Source organism: Coregonus clupeaformis, chromosome 14 (genome assembly GCF_020615455.1).
Source record: "Coregonus clupeaformis isolate EN_2021a chromosome 14, ASM2061545v1, whole genome shotgun sequence".
NCBI classification, from domain to species: Eukaryota; Metazoa; Chordata; class Actinopteri; order Salmoniformes; family Salmonidae; genus Coregonus; species Coregonus clupeaformis.
This window is the reverse complement of record NC_059205.1, coordinates 12360540-12384552: the sequence shown is the minus strand read 5'-3', so window position 1 is coordinate 12384552 and position 24013 is coordinate 12360540. Positions and strand designations below refer to the sequence as shown.

Sequence of the window (24013 nt, the reverse complement as noted above, 5' to 3'; positions counted from 1 at the left end):
CTTCCGCAGAGGTAGGGGGGCCAGCAGCAATCACAATTGAATGAACCACAGCCGCTCAAGTAAACCATTTCCCCCACATGAGATGAGCAGATCTAGTCTATCTAATACTTTCTCTATACTTTGAAGCCCCAGTGGCTTTTTTCACAACCGTTCAACCATTCTGGATGACCGGCGCTACTTCCAATTTAAGGTGTCACCTACTCCGGATGACCTACTTTTTACCCGAGTGGCCCTGTCTAATTAGTGCATCACCACACCACAGGCTGATGTGTCACCTACCCCTGAGCAGCCTCTAACAATGATAAACACGTTAGAGTGGTAACCGTAGGCCGTTTTACTCATGTATGTACAACCTACCCCCGAGCAGCCTCTAACAATGATAAACAAGTTAGAGCGGTAACCGAAGGCAATTATAGCTAGCCACCTGCCCGTTCAGCCCTCTGGAGTGCTAATTTTAGCTCTCCGAAGCGTTATCCACAGGATTGAACTTATTTACATTTATCTACAATAACATTGCATGCATGCTTATTTCCCATTCCAATAAAAACTAAATTTAGTCCTTAATACTGGAGAGACCCCTCTCGTACCTTACCCTCAGATTCAGCTTGATCGAATCACACAGCTTTTTTATGCTAAAAGTAAGAACGTCACTTACCTGTATTTAACAGTGGCCACTGCATTTGTGTGATTCGTCCAAACTTTCTCCGATAGCAAAGCACTCAAAGATCTCTTTCCCCAGTTCTGCCGGGGTCGCCAATTATGATGTGGAAAATAATCACTATACTTTATTTAAAATCAAAGTTCTTCCAGATGTATTTGGCTAAGGTGTATGTAAACTTCCGACTTCAACTGTACCTTGTCCATAATGTAGAGGCCTATGGGATTTTCATTAAAGAGGTAAGGGAGGAGGATGGTACATGTGATCTGCATAACATACCAATACCAATTGACATACTTTTGTATGCTTCCTCGTCTGTATACCTGCCGACACAGACACAAAAGTGAGCAGTTCAGTCATCTGCACCCAATACAGCTAGCCTTCAATTACCTCTTTGTTGATTGAAATCCATTTAATTGTGTCCATTTTCTGTTTTAGAAAGATTTGCACAAATATGAAAAGGTAGATGGTTTCATCATAAAACAATATCAATTTCGATCATATAAAAGACAAACCTTACCTTAAATTGAGGAGATCTTTACATTTTTTCAGTTAAGTGCCTGCACCTGCTGTCCTTTCAAATTCAAATCCAAATGTTTCAGTTGGGCAGTTAGGTTCTTGCAAGAACCCCCACCAACTAAGGAGGTTCCTCGGTGAACCCCACCTCCTACGGGGTTGTTGGAAGAACCTTTTGGGGGCAATTTTCAGTGCCAGGAACCCTAAGGTTCTTTGAAGACCTCTGAGGATCTTAGAAGAACCCTTGTTGAACCCCTAATTTTTAGAGTGTAGGAAGGTACTCTAAAAAATAAATACTTTAAGGAAAATATGTTTTTGTTTTTTTTAGCTAAGCTTACATAATATAATTTAGAAGTATGCATTAAGGTGTCTGTAATAGAATAAACGTGTAAAGAAAACGAATGTAGACATTAATAAATGCATTTCTATAGTTTCCAAAATATGTTTTACAATTGAGGAGGAGTGCCAAGATGGCTGTGCGGTGGCTTCAATACAGCGCCCCCTGTCAATCATCCAGGGTTTATACACATTATTGGTAGCAACACATCGATGGGCCGGCTGCTGGACAAATCGCAGCGGTCTACAATCGACATAAAAAATTACATTAGCCTCTGTGACTGTATTGACCTGGCTCATGAAGTCTGAGCTGGTGTGCTTTCCTGGCTGATGTTATATACTGACTGACTCCTTCATCTTCTTCTTTGGTATTCTGACTGACTCCTTGATGAACCACTGACCTATGAAGTCCTGTCACGTTCATGTTCAAATGACGTATTTCTGGACCAGATTACATTTTCACCACCTCCCGAGTGGTGCACCTCAGCACTAGAGGCGTCATTACAGACACCCTGGTTCCATTCCGGCCAAACCCGGACCAATTGTGCGCCGCCCAATCACGGCAGGTTGTGTCTGTAGTGATGCCAGGGTGTCTGTAGGCCGTCAACATATGATTCTCAACCTATGAATCTCATAGACAAGTAGTAGACATACAATGTCCAAAACTGATGTCATATGGAATATGTGACAATAGCGGTGTCACCTAACGGCAAAAAAATATACAATACACTTTTTGTATACCATCTTGTCTTGCTTTGTTTTCTCTTGCCAATAGTCTTAGGACAGTGGCTACTGCCACTTTAGGGTGTTCAGATATTAGCCTAATTTGTAGAATAACTTGTACCGTATGAATAATTTGGCTACCCTTGTATCGTGGTAATAGTACTGCGTCACCAGACACGATAATCACGTGATCATAACGATACAGTCAGTGCACAGCTGAGACAGATGCGAACAAGCCAGCTAGCTGTCATAAATTCGTGAAAAATACACCGTTTCTGCAAGAAGACGGGGAGATAGTTACGAACGAATAAATTATCCAGCCAATGGAGCAGATACACGACTTGCCATCATCTATTGTATTCCTCCTGAAGCATCGTTTTCTGTCTAAATGTCAATGTCATTCTCGTCTCTAGCTAGCCAAATAGCTAACTAACGTTAGCTAGCTAAGGCCAGGGGAAGCTGGTGTCGACTATACGGTACGTTATCCCTTGTTTCGAAACGCTATCTAGCTAGCTGTTCATCATACATAGCTTTTCATTGCATTGTATTTATTTAGTTAGCTTGCTAACTAATGGAAATGTCGTAGCTAGCTAACGTTAGCGTAGAGAGGATGTGAAAACATGAATGCTTAACAGTAACGGAGTTAGCGACAGTAGACAGCCAACCATTTTCCCTGTCTGGCTGTCTGTCGGTTATTTATTGATTCACCAGAGCCAAGCTTTGTCTATAGTTACTGACAGTCAGTTTTATCTTTGATGTTGATGACCCCCCCACCCACCACCACCACCACCACCACTACCACTACCACCACCACCACCACAACATAAACTTGTCAAAATGAACTATGCAACTGGCTATAAAGAATTTCCCCTTTAATAGATTCGAATCGTCTTTATTACATAGTTCCCCATGTCAAATCCTGTTTTGACATTGTCTGCAAAGCCTTTTTTGCCATGATAAAAGGCTGATCCATAAAAAAAAATATATGGATTCTATCACCTCACATGTCATAAACCATCACAAGTAAACATTCTAACATTGTCACTCAGTCCAAACAGTTGCCCAGCAGTGGGAGGAGAGGTGTGGGTTGACTCCCTTCACTGGTGGCTGTGGCGTGTCACCACCACCAGAGTGCCATGACTACATCAAGTTGCTGCCACCTGCCTGGCTCCCTGTGTGACTACTCAGGCAGCGCCGCCGACCTGCCCAAGGAGGTAGAGGAGCCAGAATCCGGCCAGGCCCAGTACGTTGCCAAGGTTATGGCCAAAGATGGCCGCCCACTCTCCTCTGTTGTCAAAGCTATGGGCTCACAGAGGTAAGGGGGGTCTTCGAGAGGGTTCTTATCTTTCTTTGTAAATATGGATGACAGGGAATGTGGCCCTCTATCTGACATATAAACATGTTTCTTCCTTGAATGGAGATTAACAATGGACATATAGTTCTCAAAGCTTATAGGAGAGGGCAACATACTGTATCAATCTCAGATTCAGCATATCTGATACATTATTTTCATCAATATACTAAATTAATTTATTTTGTTTATAATGTATTTAATGTGTAATGTGTTTTGAAACGACTGGTCACCAGGCACAATTTTCTTCCCTATTTGTCTAGTAATGAAGGCATGTGTCGAATCTGCCACGAGGGGGCCGGTGGTGAGACGCTGCTCTCCCCTTGCAGCTGCACAGGGACCCTGGGTAAGGTGCACAAGAGCTGCCTGGAGAAGTGGCTGTCCTCCTCCAACACCAGCTACTGTGAGCTCTGCCACACCGAGTTCACAGTCGAACGGCGGCCCCAGCCACTCACAAAGGTAAAATGGCACTGTGTGTGAGTGAGTGACAGGTTGATGGGTAATTCTGTTTAAGTCCTCAATCACCATAGTAATGACAGAATAATTACCATATTAATAATGATCCTTTCCTTGCATCCTCCCAGTGGTTGCGGGACCCAGGCCCTCGCAGTGAGAAGCGCACGCTACTATGCGACATGGCCTGCTTCATGCTCATCACGCCCCTGGCGGCCATCTCTGGCTGGCTGTGTCTGAGGGGAGCCCAGGACCACCTGACCCTCAACAGCCGGCTGGAGGCTGTGGGCCTCATTGCCCTCACCATTGCTCTCTTCACCATCTACGTCCTCTGGACACTGGTAACTAGCACACACTCACACACAGCCCTTATCACTATTACCATGGGTTACTTTATTCCACCTTTGTTAATTGACAGCATATTTTTGCAGTAGAAATGTGTGCTTTACAATCGCTAGTAGTACATTTGTGAGACAAATTAGACATTTGTGGAGTATTGTTTGTTTTGTTTTCTTGTATGTGGTATTCTGTGCCCTTCCCATTTTATATTCAGGGGAGACAAGTAATGTGCCAACAATATTTTGTGCCTGCAACAAGAATCGTTTGTTTGTACCCTGAAAAAAAGGCTTACAATAGTTACACAATCATCAAATGAAGCGGAACCATTTTGCAGACCAAATACAAATTTGTCATGCAATATGTCTAACGTTGTATCATGCGAGCCTGCGATAGCAACCATATATTTAGCGAATCTGCTTTGCATTGCATATCAAACATCTGATGTACAGTTTAATTGACGTCTGTCTCCATGCCCCTCAGGTATCGTTCCGCTATCACTGTCAGTTATACTCGGAGTGGAGGAGGACCAATCAGAAAGTACGCCTGCTCATGCCTGACATGAAAGGAGCGCACTCTACACAACATTCCGTCCCGACCAAGTCGACCAAGAAAATGACTGACGAGACCATCGTATGAGCGCCGTGGTCTCGCTATAAAAGTGTAATATATCTTGAACTTCTGCACTTGTGGACCATTCTGGGGATTCTTTCTCCATACTCACTATTATTTGAAGCACTTGAGCCCAGATATGAACTATAACCAGTGATTTTGGGATGTTTTGGACTCGTGGAATGAAGTGTCACTCATCGCTGGATTATGAACACTGGCCTGGAAAATCAGGACACAGCTAATGTAGCAGGATATAACTGACACAGCATGTTAATACAGTATATCTGAAACATACTACCCCCCTCTCCTTCACAAAGTATTTAGCTGTTTTTGGAAAACTGGCATCCAATAGCCCGTGAATTTACTCTCACAGAACAATGACCATGTGAACGACCAAGTCTAAATATTATGATGTTTTCTGTTGTTACATCTTTGCCTTTTTGAAGCTGGTAGAAGTGGGAGAGAGAAAAGCAGTGGGCTTTGGAGTGTCAGTCAATGTATGCAGGGTATGCTAAATTATTTTATGTTGCACTCTCTTGAATAAGCTGGGTGATTGTGCAATAAAACATAAGGGACTCTTGGTCTTTGCAGTCGGCACATCTGGCTTGCATGTGTGCTGAAACTCTTTGAGCTACTTATACAGGAGGAATAGATCTGTAATGATCTCTTGATGCAGTTAACTGCACTATACCATACCACCATCTAGTGGACATTTAAGGGACCACTCCTTGCAAGTGGTCCAGACTGTAGGAGCATGCAAACTACACAGGTAACATAAAAGAAATCCAGTCAACTACTGTAATATTGTAAACTTTTATTTCATGGCATTAATATAATGTGAGTTGACAAGCTATCAAAAACAAATATATTACACAAAATGAAGAATGTTGGCGCCACAACACTTTAAGATGACAGAAAGGGGAAGGTAAGCATCATCATGGGTTACAGGTTCTGGCAGCACTGCAGTTTGTTCCCTTTCTGGTCTGTGGTGGGCGGAACACTTATGTCCACCACATTGTTTCCAGGGGACTCGTCATGGGCGGACCGCTCAGCGATCTGCTTCTGCGATACGATGCGATAGATTTCTGTGGAGAGGAGAGTAGACTAGACTGTTGTGGTGCATCTCAATACTTCAAAGAGGATTTCTAGTTTACCTTCACTATGTCAAAGCAACTGGCTTTTTAGACAGTCCTTTTGCTGTTATACTGTACCTGTAAGGATATTCTTGAAAGCTTCCTCTACATTTGTTGAATCTAAGGCTGAAGTTTCAATAAACGATAGAGTGTTCTTCTCTGCAGGTTTAGAGAAAGGGCAAAGTGAGTCGCACAATCATTATTAAACAGTTCCTGGAAAGAATACCCTCTGTATTTACATTTTAGCAGACACTGTTTTCCAGATCGACTTTCAGAACCAATTAGGGTTAAGCACCTTGATCAAGGACACAGACAGGTTTTTCACCTAGGGATTCGAACCAGCAACCTTTCGGTTACTGGACCAACACTCTTAACTGCTAGGCTACCTGCTGCCCCATTTCACATTAAGGCTCCCTCAATACCATTTGCATTATATATTTAGGCTGCTACAGTATATAGCAATATTGTCCCAATACTCTCCTCCCTTCCCTTGTGATGACCACTGATATAAAAGTTCCAGATAGGTGAAAGCAACAATATGGAGCTGCTCTCATTTTACTTTCCTCCTATCCATCTCTTCAAAATCAGTGGTCCCTCAGGACCACAAAAGAAAGACAAGAAGGCTGTTCTAAGATTATGTCCCAACGTTCCCATGTACCCCTTAGTCTGGTCCTAGATCTGTTTGTGTTGTCTTGCAACTCTGTTTGCCATGACAATGACCATAGGAGTTGGCAAGACGGCACAAACTGATCTGGGACCAGGCCATGTTCCCCCTGCCAAAAGTACCCAAGTACCTGCAAAAGCCCGGGCCTCGTCCATGGGCACGGCCCTGAGGTGGCGCAGGTCGCTCTTGTTGCCCACCAGCATGATGACGATGTTGTTGTCTGCATGATCCCTCAGTTCCTTCAACCAGCGCTCCACGTTTTCATACGTCAGGTGCTTGGCGATGTCATACACTAGGAGAGCACCCACTGCCCCTCTGTAATAGCTGTAGGAAAGACTGCTTCTCAATATCAATGCACCAACAGACAATGTATGGGTCTCCAGTGAGGCTCCAAGTCAGGCACTGATTGATGATGAGGCTCATGATTGGCTAGTGCTCACCAAACCTGATCCTGGAGAGATATATTTATTGTCATGATTCTTGCCCTGGCGGCATTTCCGATAGATGGGTCAGCTGCAAAGGCAAAATTGGCTATATTGTAAAAATTCATGAAAACAAATTATCTTCTTGGTCTTAATTTAAGGTTAGGGTAAGGCATTATGGTTAGCAGTGTGGTTAGGCATTAGGGTTAGCAGTGTGGTTAGGGTTAGGCATTAGGGTTAGCAGTGTGGTTAGGTTAGGGTTAAGCATTAGGGTTAGCAGTGTGGTTAGGGTTAGGCATTAGGGTTAGCAGTGTGGTTAGGGTTAGGCATTAGGGTTAGCAGTGTGGTTAAGGTTAGGGTTAGGTGACTTTGTGGCTGTACCAGCTAGTGACCACTCTGCAGAGCTGCCTCCAGGACAAGATTCATGAGGAAAAACACTAACCTGCTATAGGGTGTGTAGGTTTATGTTCCACACTTACACCCAGCACTAAAACACCTGGTTGAACTAATCAAGGACTTGAGCAGTTGATTGATTAGTTGAATCAATGGAATCACCAATGTACAGTACCAGTCAAAGGTTTGGACATACCTACTCATTCAAGGGTTTTTCTTTAGTTTTGACTATTTTCTACATTGTAGAATAATAGTGAAGACATCAAAGCTATGAAATAACACATATGGAATCATGTAGTAACCAAAAAAAGTGTTAAACAAATGAAAATATATTTGAGATATGAGATTCTTCAAATAGCCACCCTTTGCCTTGATGACAGCTTTTCACACTCTTGGCATTCTCTCAACCAGCTTCAACTGGAACGCTTTTCCAACAGTCTTAAAGGAGTTCCCACATATGCTTAGCACTTGTTGGCTGCTTTTCCTTCACTCTGCCGTCCAACTTATCCCATGCTTTTCCATCACTCTCCTTCTTGGTAAAATAGCCCTTACACAGCCTGGAGATGTGTTGGGTCATTGTCCTGTTGAAAAACAAATGATAGTCCCACTAAGCCCAAACCAGATGGGATGTCGTATCGCTGCAGAATGCTGTGGTAGCCATGCTGGTTAAGTGTGCCTTGAATTCTAAATAAATCACAGACAGTGTCACCAGCAAAGCACCCCCACACCATAACACCTCCCCCTCCATGCTTTACGGTGGGAACTACACATGCAGAGATCATCCGTTCACCCACACCGCGTCTCACAAAGACACGGCGGTTGGAACCAAAAATCACCAATTTGGACTACAGACCAAAGGACACATTTACATTTACATTTTAATCATTTAGCAAACGCTCTTATCCAGAGTGACTTACAGTTAGTGAGTGCATAAATGTTTCATACTGTCCCCCCGTGGGAATCGAACGCAGAACCTTGGCGTTGCAAGCGCCATGCTCTACCAACTGAGCTACAGGAGGCCTACACCGATCTAATATCCATTGCTCGTGTTTCTTGGCCCAAGCAGGTCTCTTCTTCTTATTGGTGTCCTTTAGTAGTGGTTTCTTTGCAGCAATTCGACCATGAAGGCCTGATTCACACAGTCCCCTCTGAACAGTTGATGTTGAGATGTGTCTGTAACTTGAACTCTGTGAAGCATTTATTTGGGCTGCAATTTCTGAGGATGGTAACTCTAATGAACTTATCCTCTGCAGCAGAGGTAACTCTGGGTCTTCCATTCCTGTGGCGGTCCTCATGAGAGCGAGTTTCATCATAGCGCTTAATGGTTTTTGCGACTGCACTTGAAGAAATTTTCAAAGTTCTTGAAACGTTCCATATTGACTGACCTTCATGTCTTAAAGTAATGATGGACTGTCTCTTCTCTTTGCTTATTTGAGCTGTTCTTGCCATAATATGGACTTGGTCTTTTACCAAATAGGGCTATCTTCTGTATACCCCCCTACCTTGTCACAACACAACTGATTGGCTCAAACGCATTAAGAAGGAAAGAAATCCCACAAATTAACTTTTAAGAAGGCACACCTGTTAATTGAAATTCATTCCAGGTGACTACCTCATGAAGCTGGTTGAGAGAATGCCAAGAGTGTGCAAAGCTGTCATCAAGGCAAAGGCTGGCTATATGAAGAATCTCAAATATAGAATATACTTTTTTGGTTACTACATTATTTCATATGTGTTATTTCCTAGTTTTGATGTCTTCACTATTATTCTACAATGTAAAAAATAGTAAAAATAAAGAAAAACCCTTAAATGAGTCGGTGTGTCCAAACTTTTGACTGGTAGTTTACCTCTCTGGGACTAACATTTGAGACCACTAGATTACTGTTTTCTGTGATCCTTGTTGACAATCATTAAATTTTCATTAGGCAGCCTTGAGGGATCCCACACGACTTACGCGGAGGTGATGGCTCTGTAACGTTCTTGTCCAGCTGTGTCCCAGATCTGGGCCTTTATCGTCTTGCCATCCACCTGGATGCTGCGGGTGGCAAACTCCACCCCGATGGTGCTCTTACTCTCCAGGTTGAACTCATTCCGTGTGAACCGAGAGAGCAAGTTACTCTTCCCGACGCCAGAGTCCCCAATTAACACAACTGTTGTTAAACAGACAGAGAGAGATACGGAGAGAATTAGATAAAGACAGAGTGAAAACACACAGGGTGAAATTTTTATAGCCTAACTGTCAGATGAGCTAGCCTAGTCAACAGGTATTTCCTAAATGTACTAGGATCCAGGATCCTGGGCTAGACCTTGGATCAATGCCTGCATTCTTCACCATGTGACTTGGTCCTCTCACCTACGACTGTTATGTAATGCGGGTTTTCATTTTCAATCACACCCATTGACAATATTGAATAAGTGAATGGCTGAAATCGACCTATTTTAAGTGGTACAGTGGGGGAAAAAAGTATTTAGTCAGCCACCAATTGTGCAAGTTCTCCCACTTAAAAAGATGAGAGAGGCCTGTCATTTTCATCATAGGTACATGTCAACTATGACAGACAAAATGAGAAAGAAATTTCCAGAAAATCACATTGTAGGATTTTTAATGAATTTATTTGCAAATTATGGTGGAAAATAAGTATTTGGTCAATAACAAAAGTTTCTCAATACTTTGTTATATACCCTTTGTTGGCAATGACACAGGTCAAACGTTTTCTGTAAGTCTTCACAAGGTTTTCACACACTGTTGCTGGTATTTTGGCCCATTCCTCCATGCAGATCTCCTCTAGAGCAGTGATGTTTTGGGGCTGTCGCTGGGCAACACAGACTTTCAACTCCCTCCAAAGATTTTCTATGGGGTTGAGATCTGGAGACTGGCTAGGCCACTCCAGGACCTTGAAATGCTTCTTACGAAGCCACTCCTTCGTTGCCCGGGCGGTGTGTTTGGGATCATTGTCATGCTGAAAGACCCAGCCACATTTCATCTTCAATGCCCTTGCTGATTTTTTTCACTCAGAATCTCACGATACATGGCCCCATTCATTCTTTCCTTTACACGGATCAGTCGTCCTGGTCCCTTTGCAGAAAAACAGCCCCAAAGCATGATGTTTCCACCCCCATGCTTCACAGTAGGTATGGTGTTATTTGGATGCAACTCAGCATTCTTTGTCCTCCAAACACAACGAGTTGAGTTTTTACCAAAAAGTTCTATTTTGGTTTCATCTGACCATATGACATTCTCCCAATCCTCTTCTGGATCATCCAAATGCACTCTAGCAAACTTCAGACAGGCCTGAACATGTACTGGCTTAAGCAGGGGGACACGTCTGGCACTGCAGGATTTGAGTCCCTGGCGGCGTAGTGTGTTACTGATGGTAGGCTTTGTTACTTTGGTCCCAGCTCTCTGCAGGTCATTCACTAGGTCCCCCTGTGTGGTTCTGGGATTTTTGCTCACCGTTCTTGTGATCATTTTGACCCCACGGGGTGAGATCTTGCGTGGAGCCCCAGATCGAGGGAGATTATCAGTGGTCTTGTATGTCTTCCATTTCCTAATAATTGCTCCCACAGTTGATTTCTTCAAACCAAGCTGCTTACCTATTGCAGATTCAGTCTTCCCAGCCTGGTGCAGGTCTACAATGTTGTTTCTGGTGTCCTTTGACAGCTCTTTGGTCTTGGCCATAGTGGAGTTTGGAGTGTGACTGTTTGAGGTTGTGGACAGGTGTCTTTTATACTGATAACAAGTTCAAACAGGTGCCATGAATACAGGTAACGAGTGGAGGACAGAGGAGCCTCGTAAAGAAGAAGTTACAGGTCTGTGAGAGCCAGAAATCTTGCTTGTTTGTAGGTGACCAAATATTTATTTTCCACCATAATTTGCAAATAAATTCATTAAAAATCCTACAATGTGATTTTCTAGAAAGAAAATTCTCAATTTGTCTGTCATAGTTGACGTGTACCTATGATGAAAATTACAGGTCTCTCTCATCTTTTTAAGTGGGAGAACTTGCACAATTGGTGGCTGACTAAATACTTTTTTTCCCCACTGTATGTGTCTTTGTATATTTATTTCAATACTTCTCAGAGCTTATAGGTATTTTGTTTAATTGGTTGCCCTTAACCAAGGAGACATAGTAGTTGGTGTCTAATTGATGTTAATTTCGAGTGAAATTCTAGCATGTACACAGTTGGGACCCTTAAGAGCACTGCTGAGAAACACTGAGCTCAATGATACAATTGTGATACAATTTTACTATTAATAATAATATTATTATTATTATTACCACAATAAGAGGTTGACAGAAACGGCCTATTCTACTGTATTTAGCTGACAGTAAAACACTGAGGTGACAGGAGTAGGCCTGGCAGTCACAACGGGGCTGTCGAGGTGGAGCCCTTTTGTTTTCTCACAGTACAGTAAATAAAGCTGAACTTTGTCCCTGTGGCATTATGCTGCTGCTGCAGGAAGCTGATAACATGTTCCATCAAACCTGAATCGACAGTTTTGGGCCGCTTTTGGCTTTCCTGTTTCAACAGGGTTTCTAAATGATGGTGAGGGAGGGAGGGAGGGAGGAGGAGGAGAACCCTTTATCGGCTGATGTCTACTCCACAGAAGATACTCTGTATCACTTCATAAATAGACCTCTATACGGGGTGTCGGTGGCGAGCTGCAATGGAAATCAAAGGAAGACATTCTAGAATAGATCAAAGGGGGATTTCTTGAGATAGAACATAGTATTCACAGTGTTATATGGTCCTTGGACACTAGTCTACATTGCCAAGTTTTAAATGTATTTTCACTAATTCTATGAAAAATCTATTTGTTTCATACATGCTCAGACCTCATGATATCAAAACATTTCACAGTCAATACAATTAACATACCCAATTACTGTAGGCCTACATGAATTCAACATTTGCATAATCAATAGTCCCACATTAACTAAAATATTAAATCATAGATCTATGAGATAAGGGAGGCTACAATTCACAATAAAAAAGATAACTTCGTATAGTTATTTTAACCATACATGGGAAAACAACATTCTTGTAAGTAAGCGATTGATAAATAGTTCCTCTTTCATGGTTTCATCAGTGTTGATAAAGTCGAAAAGGCAACCGCAGATACGGTGTTGCATCTTACCTAAAAATATAGCTGTGGGCGTTGTTACAATGTTACAATGACAGCATTTATGTAGCCATAGTAGCAAACGTTTTCCACCAAAGAGACTGATACAATGTTCATTTCTAAACCATTTCTCCAGACTATTTGTTATTATTCGTTAACACTGATGTCTGATTTGTCATTGGACAGAACGCAACAATTATAGAATTATTGAAGGTGCTATGAACGGGCGAATGCAGTCATCAAAATTTACCTTTGAACAAGAAATCGTATTCATCGTCTCTGTTCCCCATTCTAGACGTGGCCTCTCCAACGCTTGTTCCGGAAAATAATGTGTAAAATTGTAAGCCTATGAATTATCGGTATGTACAGGAGAAAAATTAAATAAATGTGTAAAACAATGCGCCAATGTTGTCTGTCAAACAAGGCTGACCGCAGGAAGAGAGATCTCTGAACTCTGCACTGGGGTGGAGTCCCTGTGTTCATACCTTCCACACGGTGGCGCTGCTGGCTGTCATACTAATAGGAAACAAACAGCACAACCTATCCCTGCTGAGGGCCATTGAAAGAGTGTTGGATGCTCAATTTGTTTATCACAAAACTCTTCATCCTTATAGTTAATGTCTTAAATTAGCAGTGGGCCCTTGGCATATGGCTGATCATTGCTACTGCATTTATTCACTGTAGCCTAGCAAGGTCTGCTTATAAACCTAACCTGTCTGCAAAGCATTGTCTCATAAATTATTATTAATAATAACGCAGTCTACCATAGTGCCCTTGAATTTGTTACAAGTGACAGTTTTGATACTCATCACTGCATCCTGTATCAAAAGGTAGGCTGCTTTGCTAAAGACCTGTAGATCTCTACATTACTCCCTTTTTGTTTACAAGGCGCTACTTCATAAATGCTGTCTTATCTAACTTTGCTGTTGAAGTATAGACACCTGAGTTGCCTAACCCGTTCACAGGATTGGTTAACTTTTGAGATTCCTAGGGTCTCCACCGAGCTAGGTAAATCTGCTTTTATTTTCCAAACTTTACTTTTCTGGCCCTCCCTCCTCTTTATTTTCAACTCACCTTTCGCAGCTTTTGTCATATAGAATTAAACTTCGACAATGTCCTTTTTGCCTCCGTGGATTGACATTAACTTTTTCTGGCCGTTCCCAAAAGCATAATTTGGCTTTCTGCCAGTTCCCAAAATAATTTTTTGGCGATTGGCTGTGTAGGCTTTTTGGCGTGCGTACATTTAAGCCCTAAAGTTTTGGCTTATGCACTAATACCAGATAGCCTAAAATAATGAAAGAAAAACCTCAATGTAGCCTATATAAATTGCACAAGAATTATACATGTTTTAAGGTATTGCTTCTCTTAATTCAACCTGCCTGCCACCCAACCGCCCTTCAGCCACACAATATTTACCCACCCGCCCTTCAGCCACACAATAATTGGTGACCCTAAACCCATCCACCTGCAGATATAACCGTTCTAGCAGACGTCTCTATACTCATACTGGGGAAGGTTCTTGACTGCAGAAGCACACACACCCACCTCTTCAAATTAGTCTCCACCCATTGGATCCGTCAGAAGGTCAGTTTAAGCCGAGTTGCACGTGCTCCATCAGAGATACTTTTAAGGAGATGGGAAACTCCATTAGAATCGTATTAACGCCCATTGTGTACATTGCCCATGCTCCTTCAAGGAGTGAATGGGAGTCAGTTGGGCGCTAGCTCAAAACCCCAACATTAGCATGAATTCTGTCAACAAGAAGTACAACATTACACATATTTTCCAAGATGTGAGATAATTAACTTGCTATCTGCAATATTGTATAGCTTTTGAATCGTGACATTACGTATTTTCGAGGAAAATAGGCACGTTTCCCGACTCATACCCTGACTTAGAGAAGGGATTGCGTGATGATTAGCGTAGCAACCGCGTGACGCAGCATGACAACCTGAACGCGATTGGTCGACAGTCTGCGGGGTGGGGCGTTATACGTTCCTCCATTCATTGCCCAATGCATTCAAGATCAAGATGGCAGCCTCCGTGTGTCGGTGCTATGAGGTGAGATTTGTTTTAATATTTCTCACCCTGGCTTGCACTGGCAATCGATGGATATTGACTGATTTGTTTTACAGCTCAGTATTTAACATTAGACGATATTTCTTGAATAACGTTACATTTTATCCTGTGATGACAGTTATGAAATGGTCCATAGCCCCCCCCCACACACACACACACACACACACAATCCTCGGTCGGTGTTCAATAACATTCTAGCTAGCTAAACATGTCAGGCATTCTTCATAGCCTATTATTTCAATATTTTAAATAGCTGCTCAGTTCATCTTCGTCTGCTTGTCCGAAATAATAACTCCTTTTGGCTAATGGGAGATGCATATTCGGCTCTGCTTCCGTCTGTTTTGAATGTCATTGCAAATATCAAACATGTCAGGAAAAAATAGACTACCATAACGTTAGATATAACAGGTAGAGATGTCTTGTAATAGCTTCAATAGGAATGTTTGGTTATAGTCTATGTTGTAATTCTCTTCAGCTGGTCGGAAGACGTCTTCTGATCCTGCCATCCCGTGCTGTCGTCTCCTCATTCAATAGAGGAGATGCCTATAGGATATGTCGGTCTCCGGCTGTCCCTGTGCAGGTAGCTAGAGACCAAATCATTATCATCGTTGACCTTCAAATAGTGATGGATCTGGTGGTAGCTAACTAGCCAAAACACAAACTGTTAATATTAAATGTCTTTCACTCATAAGTGCCCTCTTTCTCTCAGGTGCGGTATGCGTCAGAACGACCTAGTCGTAAAGGCTTCTTCGGTGAGTTTGTGGAGAACCTGAGGCAGGAATTTGGGAAGGACAAGGAGATGAAGGAGAACATCAAGAAGTTTAGAGAGGAGGCCAAGAGGCTGGAGGAGTCGGATGCCCTGCAACAGGCTCGGAGGAAATTTGTACGCTCAAATTTGATTTTGGAGTGTAATGTCCCTTTCAGCCTGGGGTCACTAACCTTGGTTGTGCAGACTTGTTTCAGCCCAGTACTAACCTTCAACTAGTGAAGGTCTTGATGATAAGTTGAATTGCCAGTGCTGTGCTGGAACAAAAGCCTGCACATGCTGTCCAGGACTAGGGTTGGTGACAAGTTGACTTTCATCTGTGTTCCAAACAAACACTTGTGATGTCATGCACATTCGATGCTTGACTAATGTGACATCTCATCAATGTCAACTGTTTCTTTCTGCCAGAAAACAATTGAATCAGAGACAGTAAAGACCTCTGAGGTGTTCAAGAAGACCCTGGGGACTCTGTCGGAGACTGTGAAGGAGGTGAGTCATTGTAACACTCTTGAAAATGATTAAAAGAACAATGGTCATTGACATTATCAGTTTAAGTAAACCCTCAGAATTAGGCCTAAGTGCAAATGTTTATTCCTTCTTGTATAATCCTTTTAGTTCATCAATGGTGTAAATCTGTTTTTATATTTCAGCTGAAGTATTGGACAGCTTATGAGTTAAACTTCAGTTCTATATCAGTGCTAACCCAAAGATGCCATTAATGTGGAACTGTTATTTATAGTAGCTTGTAACTTGCTGTGGTCCATGTCTGTCCAGGGCCTTGAGGAGGTGACCCGTACAGACCTGGGGAAGAAGATCAAGGAGGGGGTGGAGGAGGCAGCCAAGACAGCCAGGCACTCTGCTGAGTCTGTGTCCAAGGGAGGAGAGAAGCTGGGAGTGACCAGCGCCTTCAGGGCCATCTCCCAGGTCAGAGACTGGCATTTAAAATAAGTAACACACCTCTCCATTGAAGGAAATTGGTTACGCTTTATTATTTTATTCTTTGGTCTGCTATTTACCCAGTTCCTGCTTAAAAATGGGCTTAGTTACATGATTACTATGTATCATTAATTGTGTTGAATGATTTTAATTAAGCACAAGAATGTATCAGTTGTAACCAGTTGTTTTGGGGTAAATACCAGCTGTTGAGAGACTTGTAAGAAACATTGAAGCATCAACTCTGAAAATGTGTCAAACATCATGAATTCTATGGAATAATTTTACTGATGTACTGATCTCCTTTTCCCCCTGCCTCTGTGTGTGTACAGGGGATGGAGTCAGTGAAGAGAGAGATTGATGTGGTGGACGATGGTACCTATAGGGCTCCTTCTCAACTCAGGAAGAGGAGTGAATTCTCCTCCAAGGGAGGGGAGAGCGACAACCGTGTCTTTGAGGCCAATGAGTATGTCCCTTTTCACTTGTTCATAACCATGACATGGTTAACAGATACATTTTCCCATTCACTGACAATGCTATGGGTGTCCATTCAGCCATGCTTGAAACTATTAGGAAATACAACGTATTGATATAAATGGTCTATTTTGATTCACAGAGAGGACATGGGTGTTGTTCTGCACAAGGATTCTAAGTGGTACGCACAGTGGAAGGACTTCAAGGACAACAATACGGTTTTCAACAGTAAGAGAATGTTGTTACTGTATTTCATCAGAAATGATAACATGAGAGTGATGTAATCATAAGTCACGTTCATGGTTGCGTGCACTTCACTGGCCAGTCAACAGGTGGCACTATATTCATTACATGGGCAAAGTGGAGGCAGAGTTTTCAGAATTGTACTTATATCTTGATGTCAAGTCTATCAGAGATGGGATTTTTTCTGATCAAGAAACACTTTCTCTTAAATTGTATCTTGTTTGATTTTCTGTGGAGGGTCCCAGAGTCTTGGAAGTCTTTGGGATATTTTCAGCTCAGCATTTCTTGTGTTACCTCTCCTCACTCCTCAGGGTTCTTTGAGATGAAAATGAAATATGACGAGAGTGACAACGCCCTTGTCAGAGCATCTCGAGCCGTGACCGACAGAGTCACAGATCTACTAGGTAAACAACTTCTCTTTTAAATTATGTCCCGGTTGAATCATTCTATCACTCTGAGGGGATTACTGGGTGTGTGTAATAGTTTCTCCGTTATATTGTCTGGTATGTCAATAGCCACAAAGTGACTACCCTATTTTCTTTCAGAAGTTCTGATAGATAGTTGGACTACATAGGTTTCCACTATTTTTACATCAAATCCTATTTATTTGGTTGGCAGGTGGTCTCTTCTCGAAGACTGAGATGTCTCAGGTGCTGACCGAGATCTTAAAGGCAGACCCCAGCTTCGACAAGGACTCCTTTCTCAAACAGTGTGAGAAGGACATCATCCCCAACATCCTAGAGGTAAGGGCACAAACACTTTCTAACACTTTCAAACAATTCCAAACACTTTTTAACTCTTTGAAGCACTTTTTTTGATCAATGTTTTGTTATTTTCAATTGTAAGTCATGAGCTTTTGAAATGCACACCAGAAGTGTAATCCATAGATCACTGGAATTGAATAGATGTTGGTTACCTTTGTTATAAGATAACTTTATAGATATCCAGCATGCAGTAGCTAAGGTTTACGAATGCACCTATGTGGCTCTGTTGTGCAGGCTATGATCCGTGGAGAGCTGGAGGTGCTGAAGGACTGGTGTTATGAAGCTGTAAGTCGTTTTATATACACCGCACTCCATTCCTCTTTTCCACGTTTACTGATGTCTGTAACAAGTAGTGTCTGTACAAAAGGGTTTACTTGGCATGCTTTCTTTTCTCAGAAATATAGTTTTATTAGATTTTCTTATCACTATCAGGGTGAAAAATACTTTGAAATAGCATTCTTCCTTTTAGTTGATTGTGTGTGGTTGCTGTCTCATGAATGACTTTTGACCCTCGTCTCTCCATCCTCAGACATACAGTCAGCTGGCCCATCCTATCCAACAGGCCAGGGCCCTGGGTCTAATGTTTCAGTCCAAGGTCCTAGATATAGACAACATAGATGTAAGTACATGAATGTGTCTGTCAAGCTCAACCAGGCCATGTCATTACTCTGCTTGAGCTACATGTACAAGTCGGTCACCAACGTTTTGGTAGCCAGCAGATTGTCATTATTTCAGGTTTAACATAATTTCCTTCCCCTGTTCCCTCTCTGCCATTCCTTCATTCCTTCTCACTCTCTCTCTCTCTCAGTTGGCGATGGGGAAGATCATGGATCAAGGCCCTGTGTTGATCATCACGTTCCAGGCCCAGGTGGTCATGGTGATTCGTAGTCCCAAGGGAGACCTGGTGGAAGGAGATCCAGTGAGTTACCTCCTAGATGGTTACAACCTCTGTGATAGCATAGGATAAAGTAATCCTTCTACCCCCCAAAAAAAAAAAATTTGTAAAGTGGTTATCCCACTGGCTATAGGGTGAATGCATCAATTTGTGAGTCGCTCTGGACTAGAGCGTCTGCTAAATGACGTAAATGTGCCCTTGAGCAAGGCACTTAACCCTAATTGCTCCTGTAAGTCGCTCTGGATAAGAGTGTCTGCTAAATGACTTAAATGTAAATGTAAATGTAATAGCTATTCTACCCATCTTTCTCTCTGTCCTGGCAGATTTTGTCTAGGTCACTTTGCTCCTAAACCCGTCCATTTCTCCAGCCTTCGATGGTAATATGGAGTCTGATACTCTCTAATATGTGGATAGGCCACTGGGAGTAGACGGTTACCGGACTGCACTCTGGTCAAAGAACGATGTCAGACACAGAAGGGAAACAGGATAAAATAAAGAAAAAATGACTACAATGTAAATCCAATAAACAGTATTACATTAAACAGTAATGTCAGCAATCTCTAGACACAATTTACAATAAGAGAAAAAGAACACCATAATTCCTCTCAGGAGAATTAACATCACAGTAACACCAACTGGTAGTCTAATCACACAATATTACAACATGGTAAAGAAACTGATGAAGAAAGTTACGCCTCTACATACACATTACTTGTATTTACATATAACAATAGGAAACTTATAACATTTAAATAAGTATTTGTTCTGACTTATATTTGGTCAAAAACGCACAAATATCCCTGGTCTCCACAAAAGCCAACTGGAAACTGCGAAATAACCTTTAATTCATTTTTTATCAATTGGTTGCCATGGGGAATAATCCAATAATAATTGGTAGGACACATGAAAGAAAACATCAGAGTTGACCAGAATCTCTAAATAACAATACTGTAGATGTAATTACATTTAGCAGGATTCTAAATTCAAATCTAACAGGCTTTTATACAGATGGTATCTTTTGTCCTACTTCCCTATCCCTCTTTCTAACCCTGTTTCTTCTAGCCCATTCCGGCTTCCCTTTCCTTAACCTTGATATCTTTTCCCCCATTCTTCTAACCGTTGTCTTCTGTGCTCTTTTCCCTCTCTCCTCCTATTGGTGATATCTCTCCTCCCCCCAGGAGAAGGTGTTGAGGATGATGTACGTGTGGGCTCTGTGTCGGGACCAGGAGGAGCTCAACCCCAACGCAGCCTGGAGACTACTGGACATCTCTGCCTCCAGCACCGAGCAGGCTCTCTGAGAGACCAGGAAAGAAGAAGAGACAGAGGGACACTCCCAGGACACACACACACACACACTCCCAGGACACACACACACACACACACACACTCCCAGGACACACACACACACACACACACTCCCAGGACACACACACACACACACAAACACTCCCAGGACACACACACACACACTCCCAGGACACACACACACACACTCCCAGGACACACACACACACAAACACTCCCAGGACACACACACACACACTCCCAGGACACACACACACACACTCCCAGGACACACACACACACAAACACTCCCAGGACACACACACACACACTCCCAGGACACACACACACACACACTCCCAGGACACACACACACACAAACACTCCCAGGACACACACACACACACTCCCAGGATACACACACACACACACACACTCCCAGGCACACACACACACACACACACTCCCAGGACACACACACACACACACACTCCCAGGACACACACACACACACACTCCCAGGACACACACACATACACACACACACACTCCCAGGACACATATACACACACACACACTCCCAGGACACACACACATACACACTCCCTGGACACACACACATACACACTCCCTGGACACACACACATACACACTCCCAGGACACACACACATACATACACACACACACACACACACACACTCCCAGGACACATATACACACACACTCCCAGGACACATATACACACACACACACACACACTCCCAGGACACATACACACACACACCCTCCCAAGACACATACACACACACACTCCCAGAATACATATATACACACACACACACTCCCAGGACACATATATACACACACACTCCCAGGACACATACACACACACACACCCTCCCAAGACGCATACACACACACACACACCCTCCCAAGACACATACACACACACACACCCTCCCAGGACACATATATACACACACACACACACATTCCCAGGACACATACACACACACACACACACACACACACATTCCCAGGACACACACACACACACACACACACACACATTCCCAGGACACATCACACACACACACACACACACACACACACACATTCCCAGGACACATACACACACACACACACACACACACACACACACTCCCAGGACACATACACACACACACACACACACACACACTCCCAGGACACATACACACACACACACACACACACACACACTCCCAGGACACATACACACACACACCCTCCCAGGACACACACACACACACTCCCAGGACACATACACACAACCCAGTATACACCGCAATATCACACAGCCCGTCAGGAGGACACACACAGGACGTGGCGGCGTGCCACTCTACAGACGCACACTGGAGTGTGTTTGTGTGAGTTTGTGGTTAGTCCTTAGGGTGCAGATGGGATCTGCGACTGGTGTGAGTGTGGTCCTGGGAACAGAACAGTGTGTATTATGGACAGAGGAGGAGATCTCGACGTAAAAGGACAGTTTGTTTTCACCAAGTGACTCTAAAAACAAAGCGCCTGTGCCTCTCTCTCTCTCTCTCTCTCTCTCTCTCTCTCTCTCTCTCTCTCTCTCTCTCTCTCAGTGGAAGAGTCCATCCTCTTTCATGCTGGTTGCCTGTTTTGGAGCAGAGGGATCCTTCGAATAGTCATATTTATGCCTTTTACAGAAAGGCAAAAAACTGTTAAGATATCTATGTATGTTTAAAGATCCATCCTGTCTTCAACAAGAAGAAACCTAGCGTATTAATTTAAAATATGTCAAACACTGCTTCTTAGCAAGCTAGGGTGGGACCACAGTCAGGCTTGTCATAAGGCCGCTACTACTTCAGCAGAATAATTGCCATTTCACCTTTTGCACTTATGTTCTCAATACCTCCACATTTACGTATAGGGTACTGTACGAAAGATGACTGCCTGCAACGGGTACATTCCTACGTTTTATGGCTGTTTTTAGATCCTTTTTAATTACATAAGTTTGACTATTACAAGGTTTTCGCATCGGGAAACAGAAATACTGGTAATTGAAATGATTATTTTAGTTATCCATAATTCTAACTCAAATTGATATTTCTGAAGGGGTGCTTGTGGTTGGTTATAGCTAACTGATTTCAGTGTTTCATTCATTGCGCTAACGTTACAGAACAAGGACCATCATTGTGATGTAAAGAGTTGGTTGGTTCTAGCATGAAGAAAGCATGTTGAAATGGACAATCATATTTCAGCCGTCTATATAGATAACATGTAAATGTAATGCTCTGAGATGTACTATTCTACTTACGCAATAAGGCCCGAGGAGGTGTGGTATATGGCCAATATACCATGGCTAAGGGCTGTTCTTAAGCACGACGCAATGTGGAGTGCCTGGACCCAGCCCTTAGCCTTGGTAAATTGGCCATATACCACAAACCCCCGAGGTGCCTTATTGCTATTATAAACTGGTTACCAGCGTAATTAGAGCAGTAAAAAGAAATGTTTTGTCATACCCGTGATATACCACGGCTGTCAGCCAATCAGCATTCAGGGCTCGAACCACCCAGTTTATAAAAAACAATGACCACATTGTATAAAGTATGGCCTCTAGATTAAAGGATATATGACCTGGAGTTTTTATGGAACAACTTCTGGCCCTAGATGATCTTAGTTGGACCATGAATGTGTTGACAGAAGGTCAGTTTCTAACTAAATATAGATTCTGTTTCTAACTATAGATTCACCTGTTTTTTCAGGATTAGTTTTTGACAGATAAGGTCCATTTGAAGGCCTAGAATCAGATTTCCATACGCCCTATATGTAACCATTAGGTCCCTATGCCCAGTCCTATACGTAACCTTTAGGGGGTATAAATATATCTGATCCTGGAACAGGGGTTGGGGCAACTCCTCGAAGCTCACAGGAAGTTGAAGTGAACAGCCCTTGTAGTGGCAGAAACCTCATACTATACAGTATATCTAAGAACAGAGATTTTTAGTGTAAAATCACCCGATTCCACTCTGGGTTGAATCCTAACTTGAGCGACTCATGCTCAACTATGGCTCATGCAAACATTAATTTATGTTGATGGGAGATTTGTGGGAAATTGAGGTACACACGTGGATCTCAAGTTAGGATTCAACCCTGTGAGAGTATCACTTTTGTTTACATCCATCCACTTCATTTGAGTCGACCAAAGGAAATGTTTATGTATTCTATCACTTTTTTTTTCTTGTTGGTTTTTAACAATGTTTTATGTCAATGTGTGTTACTTCTGCCATGAGTAAAGAATGCTGTATGATACTGAAGCTTTGTCCACATTTTTCATTGGCCGTCATTCACCAAGGTATAATAATAGTCTATCATTGGAATGCGTCACACATATTGTGTCTAAGCACATCCAGCACATTGTCTTTGTTTTTCATCTGGTAACTGGCACACTTTGATAGATGTTTATGGATTTGTCCGTTGATGCTGATAAATAAAGCTATGGATTTGGCCATTGAGGCTGATAAATAAAGCTATGGATTTGGCCATTGGGGCTGATAAGGTTTTAAATAAAACATGCCTTTAGGTTCACACACATGGTAAATAACAGGGGAGCCTGTTTCACTGCTGTCTCCTGCGATGAATGGCTCAGGCCATCAGTCCGATTCCTCCCTCCTTTCTCCTCTCCTCTTTTCTCATACTGATCCCTCTCCGAAGCCTGAGGACACACACACAAACATGCAGGAAATACAAAGTAGATGCAATTCAGTGAATACCCACAAACAAAAAGGTGAAACACTGTAATATGTGTGCTATAGGGGTTATTCACAAAACTCTACCTTTGAGTAG

At 42.6% G+C, this 24013-nt stretch overlaps 3 protein-coding genes across 3 annotated transcripts; 2 read left to right on the top strand and 1 right to left on the bottom strand.

Annotated features, from left to right (window-relative positions):
* The first annotated feature begins 2425 nt into the window (after nt 1-2425).
* On the top strand, nt 2426-5584 carry LOC121580775 (E3 ubiquitin-protein ligase MARCHF2-like). The gene is made up of 5 exons (XM_041895803.2): nt 2426-2709; nt 3283-3548; nt 3848-4043; nt 4169-4378; nt 4857-5584. Exons 2-5 carry the CDS (start codon nt 3370-3372, stop codon nt 5010-5012), a joined length of 741 nt encoding a protein of 246 aa, XP_041751737.1. The 5' UTR covers nt 2426-2709; nt 3283-3369; the 3' UTR covers nt 5013-5584.
* Nucleotides 5585-5784: 200 nt separating this feature from the next.
* On the bottom strand, nt 5785-13216 carry LOC121580776 (ras-related protein Rab-11B). The gene is made up of 5 exons (XM_041895804.1): nt 12973-13216; nt 9552-9747; nt 6913-7106; nt 6197-6277; nt 5785-6070 (listed from the first exon to the last, which is right to left on the bottom strand). Exons 1-5 carry the CDS (start codon nt 13010-13012, stop codon nt 5928-5930), a joined length of 654 nt encoding a protein of 217 aa, XP_041751738.1. The 5' UTR covers nt 13013-13216; the 3' UTR covers nt 5785-5927.
* A 1491-nt stretch (nt 13217-14707) lies between these two features.
* Nucleotides 14708-20264, top strand: LOC121581466 (mitochondrial import inner membrane translocase subunit TIM44-like). Its single transcript, XM_041896960.2, has 13 exons — nt 14708-14783; nt 15277-15381; nt 15511-15684; nt 15976-16056; nt 16342-16491; nt 16833-16966; nt 17117-17202; nt 17529-17621; nt 17836-17960; nt 18216-18266; nt 18511-18600; nt 18790-18900; nt 20055-20264. Exons 1-13 carry the CDS (start codon nt 14754-14756, stop codon nt 20172-20174), a joined length of 1350 nt encoding a protein of 449 aa, XP_041752894.1. The 5' UTR covers nt 14708-14753; the 3' UTR covers nt 20175-20264.
* Nucleotides 20265-24013: the final 3749 nt, after the last annotated feature.

Bases quoted from the DNA above. Each gene is read 5' to 3' on its own strand.
- LOC121581466 (XM_041896960.2), top strand. From the start codon at position 14,754: ATGGCAGCCTCCGTGTGTCGGTGCTATGAG. The intron at 17,622-17,835 runs GTAAACAACTTC...TTTGGTTGGCAG, and splicing joins CAGAGTCACAGATCTACTAG to GTGGTCTCTTCTCGAAGACT. The intron at 18,267-18,510 runs GTAAGTCGTTTT...CTCCATCCTCAG, and splicing joins AGGACTGGTGTTATGAAGCT to ACATACAGTCAGCTGGCCCA.
- LOC121580775 (XM_041895803.2), top strand. From the start codon at position 3,370: ATGACTACATCAAGTTGCTGCCACCTGCCTGGCTCCCTGTGTGACTAC. The intron at 4,044-4,168 runs GTAAAATGGCAC...GCATCCTCCCAG, and splicing joins GGCCCCAGCCACTCACAAAG to TGGTTGCGGGACCCAGGCCC. The intron at 4,379-4,856 runs GTAACTAGCACA...CATGCCCCTCAG, and splicing joins TCTACGTCCTCTGGACACTG to GTATCGTTCCGCTATCACTG.
- LOC121580776 (XM_041895804.1), bottom strand. From the start codon at position 13,012: ATGGGGAACAGAGACGATGAATACGATTTCTTGTTCAAAG. The intron at 9,748-12,972 runs GTAAATTTTGAT...GTTTAACAACAG, and splicing joins ATACGATTTCTTGTTCAAAG to TTGTGTTAATTGGGGACTCT. The intron at 6,278-6,912 runs GTACTTGGGTAC...CTAAACCTGCAG, and splicing joins CGAGGCCCGGGCTTTTGCAG to AGAAGAACACTCTATCGTTT.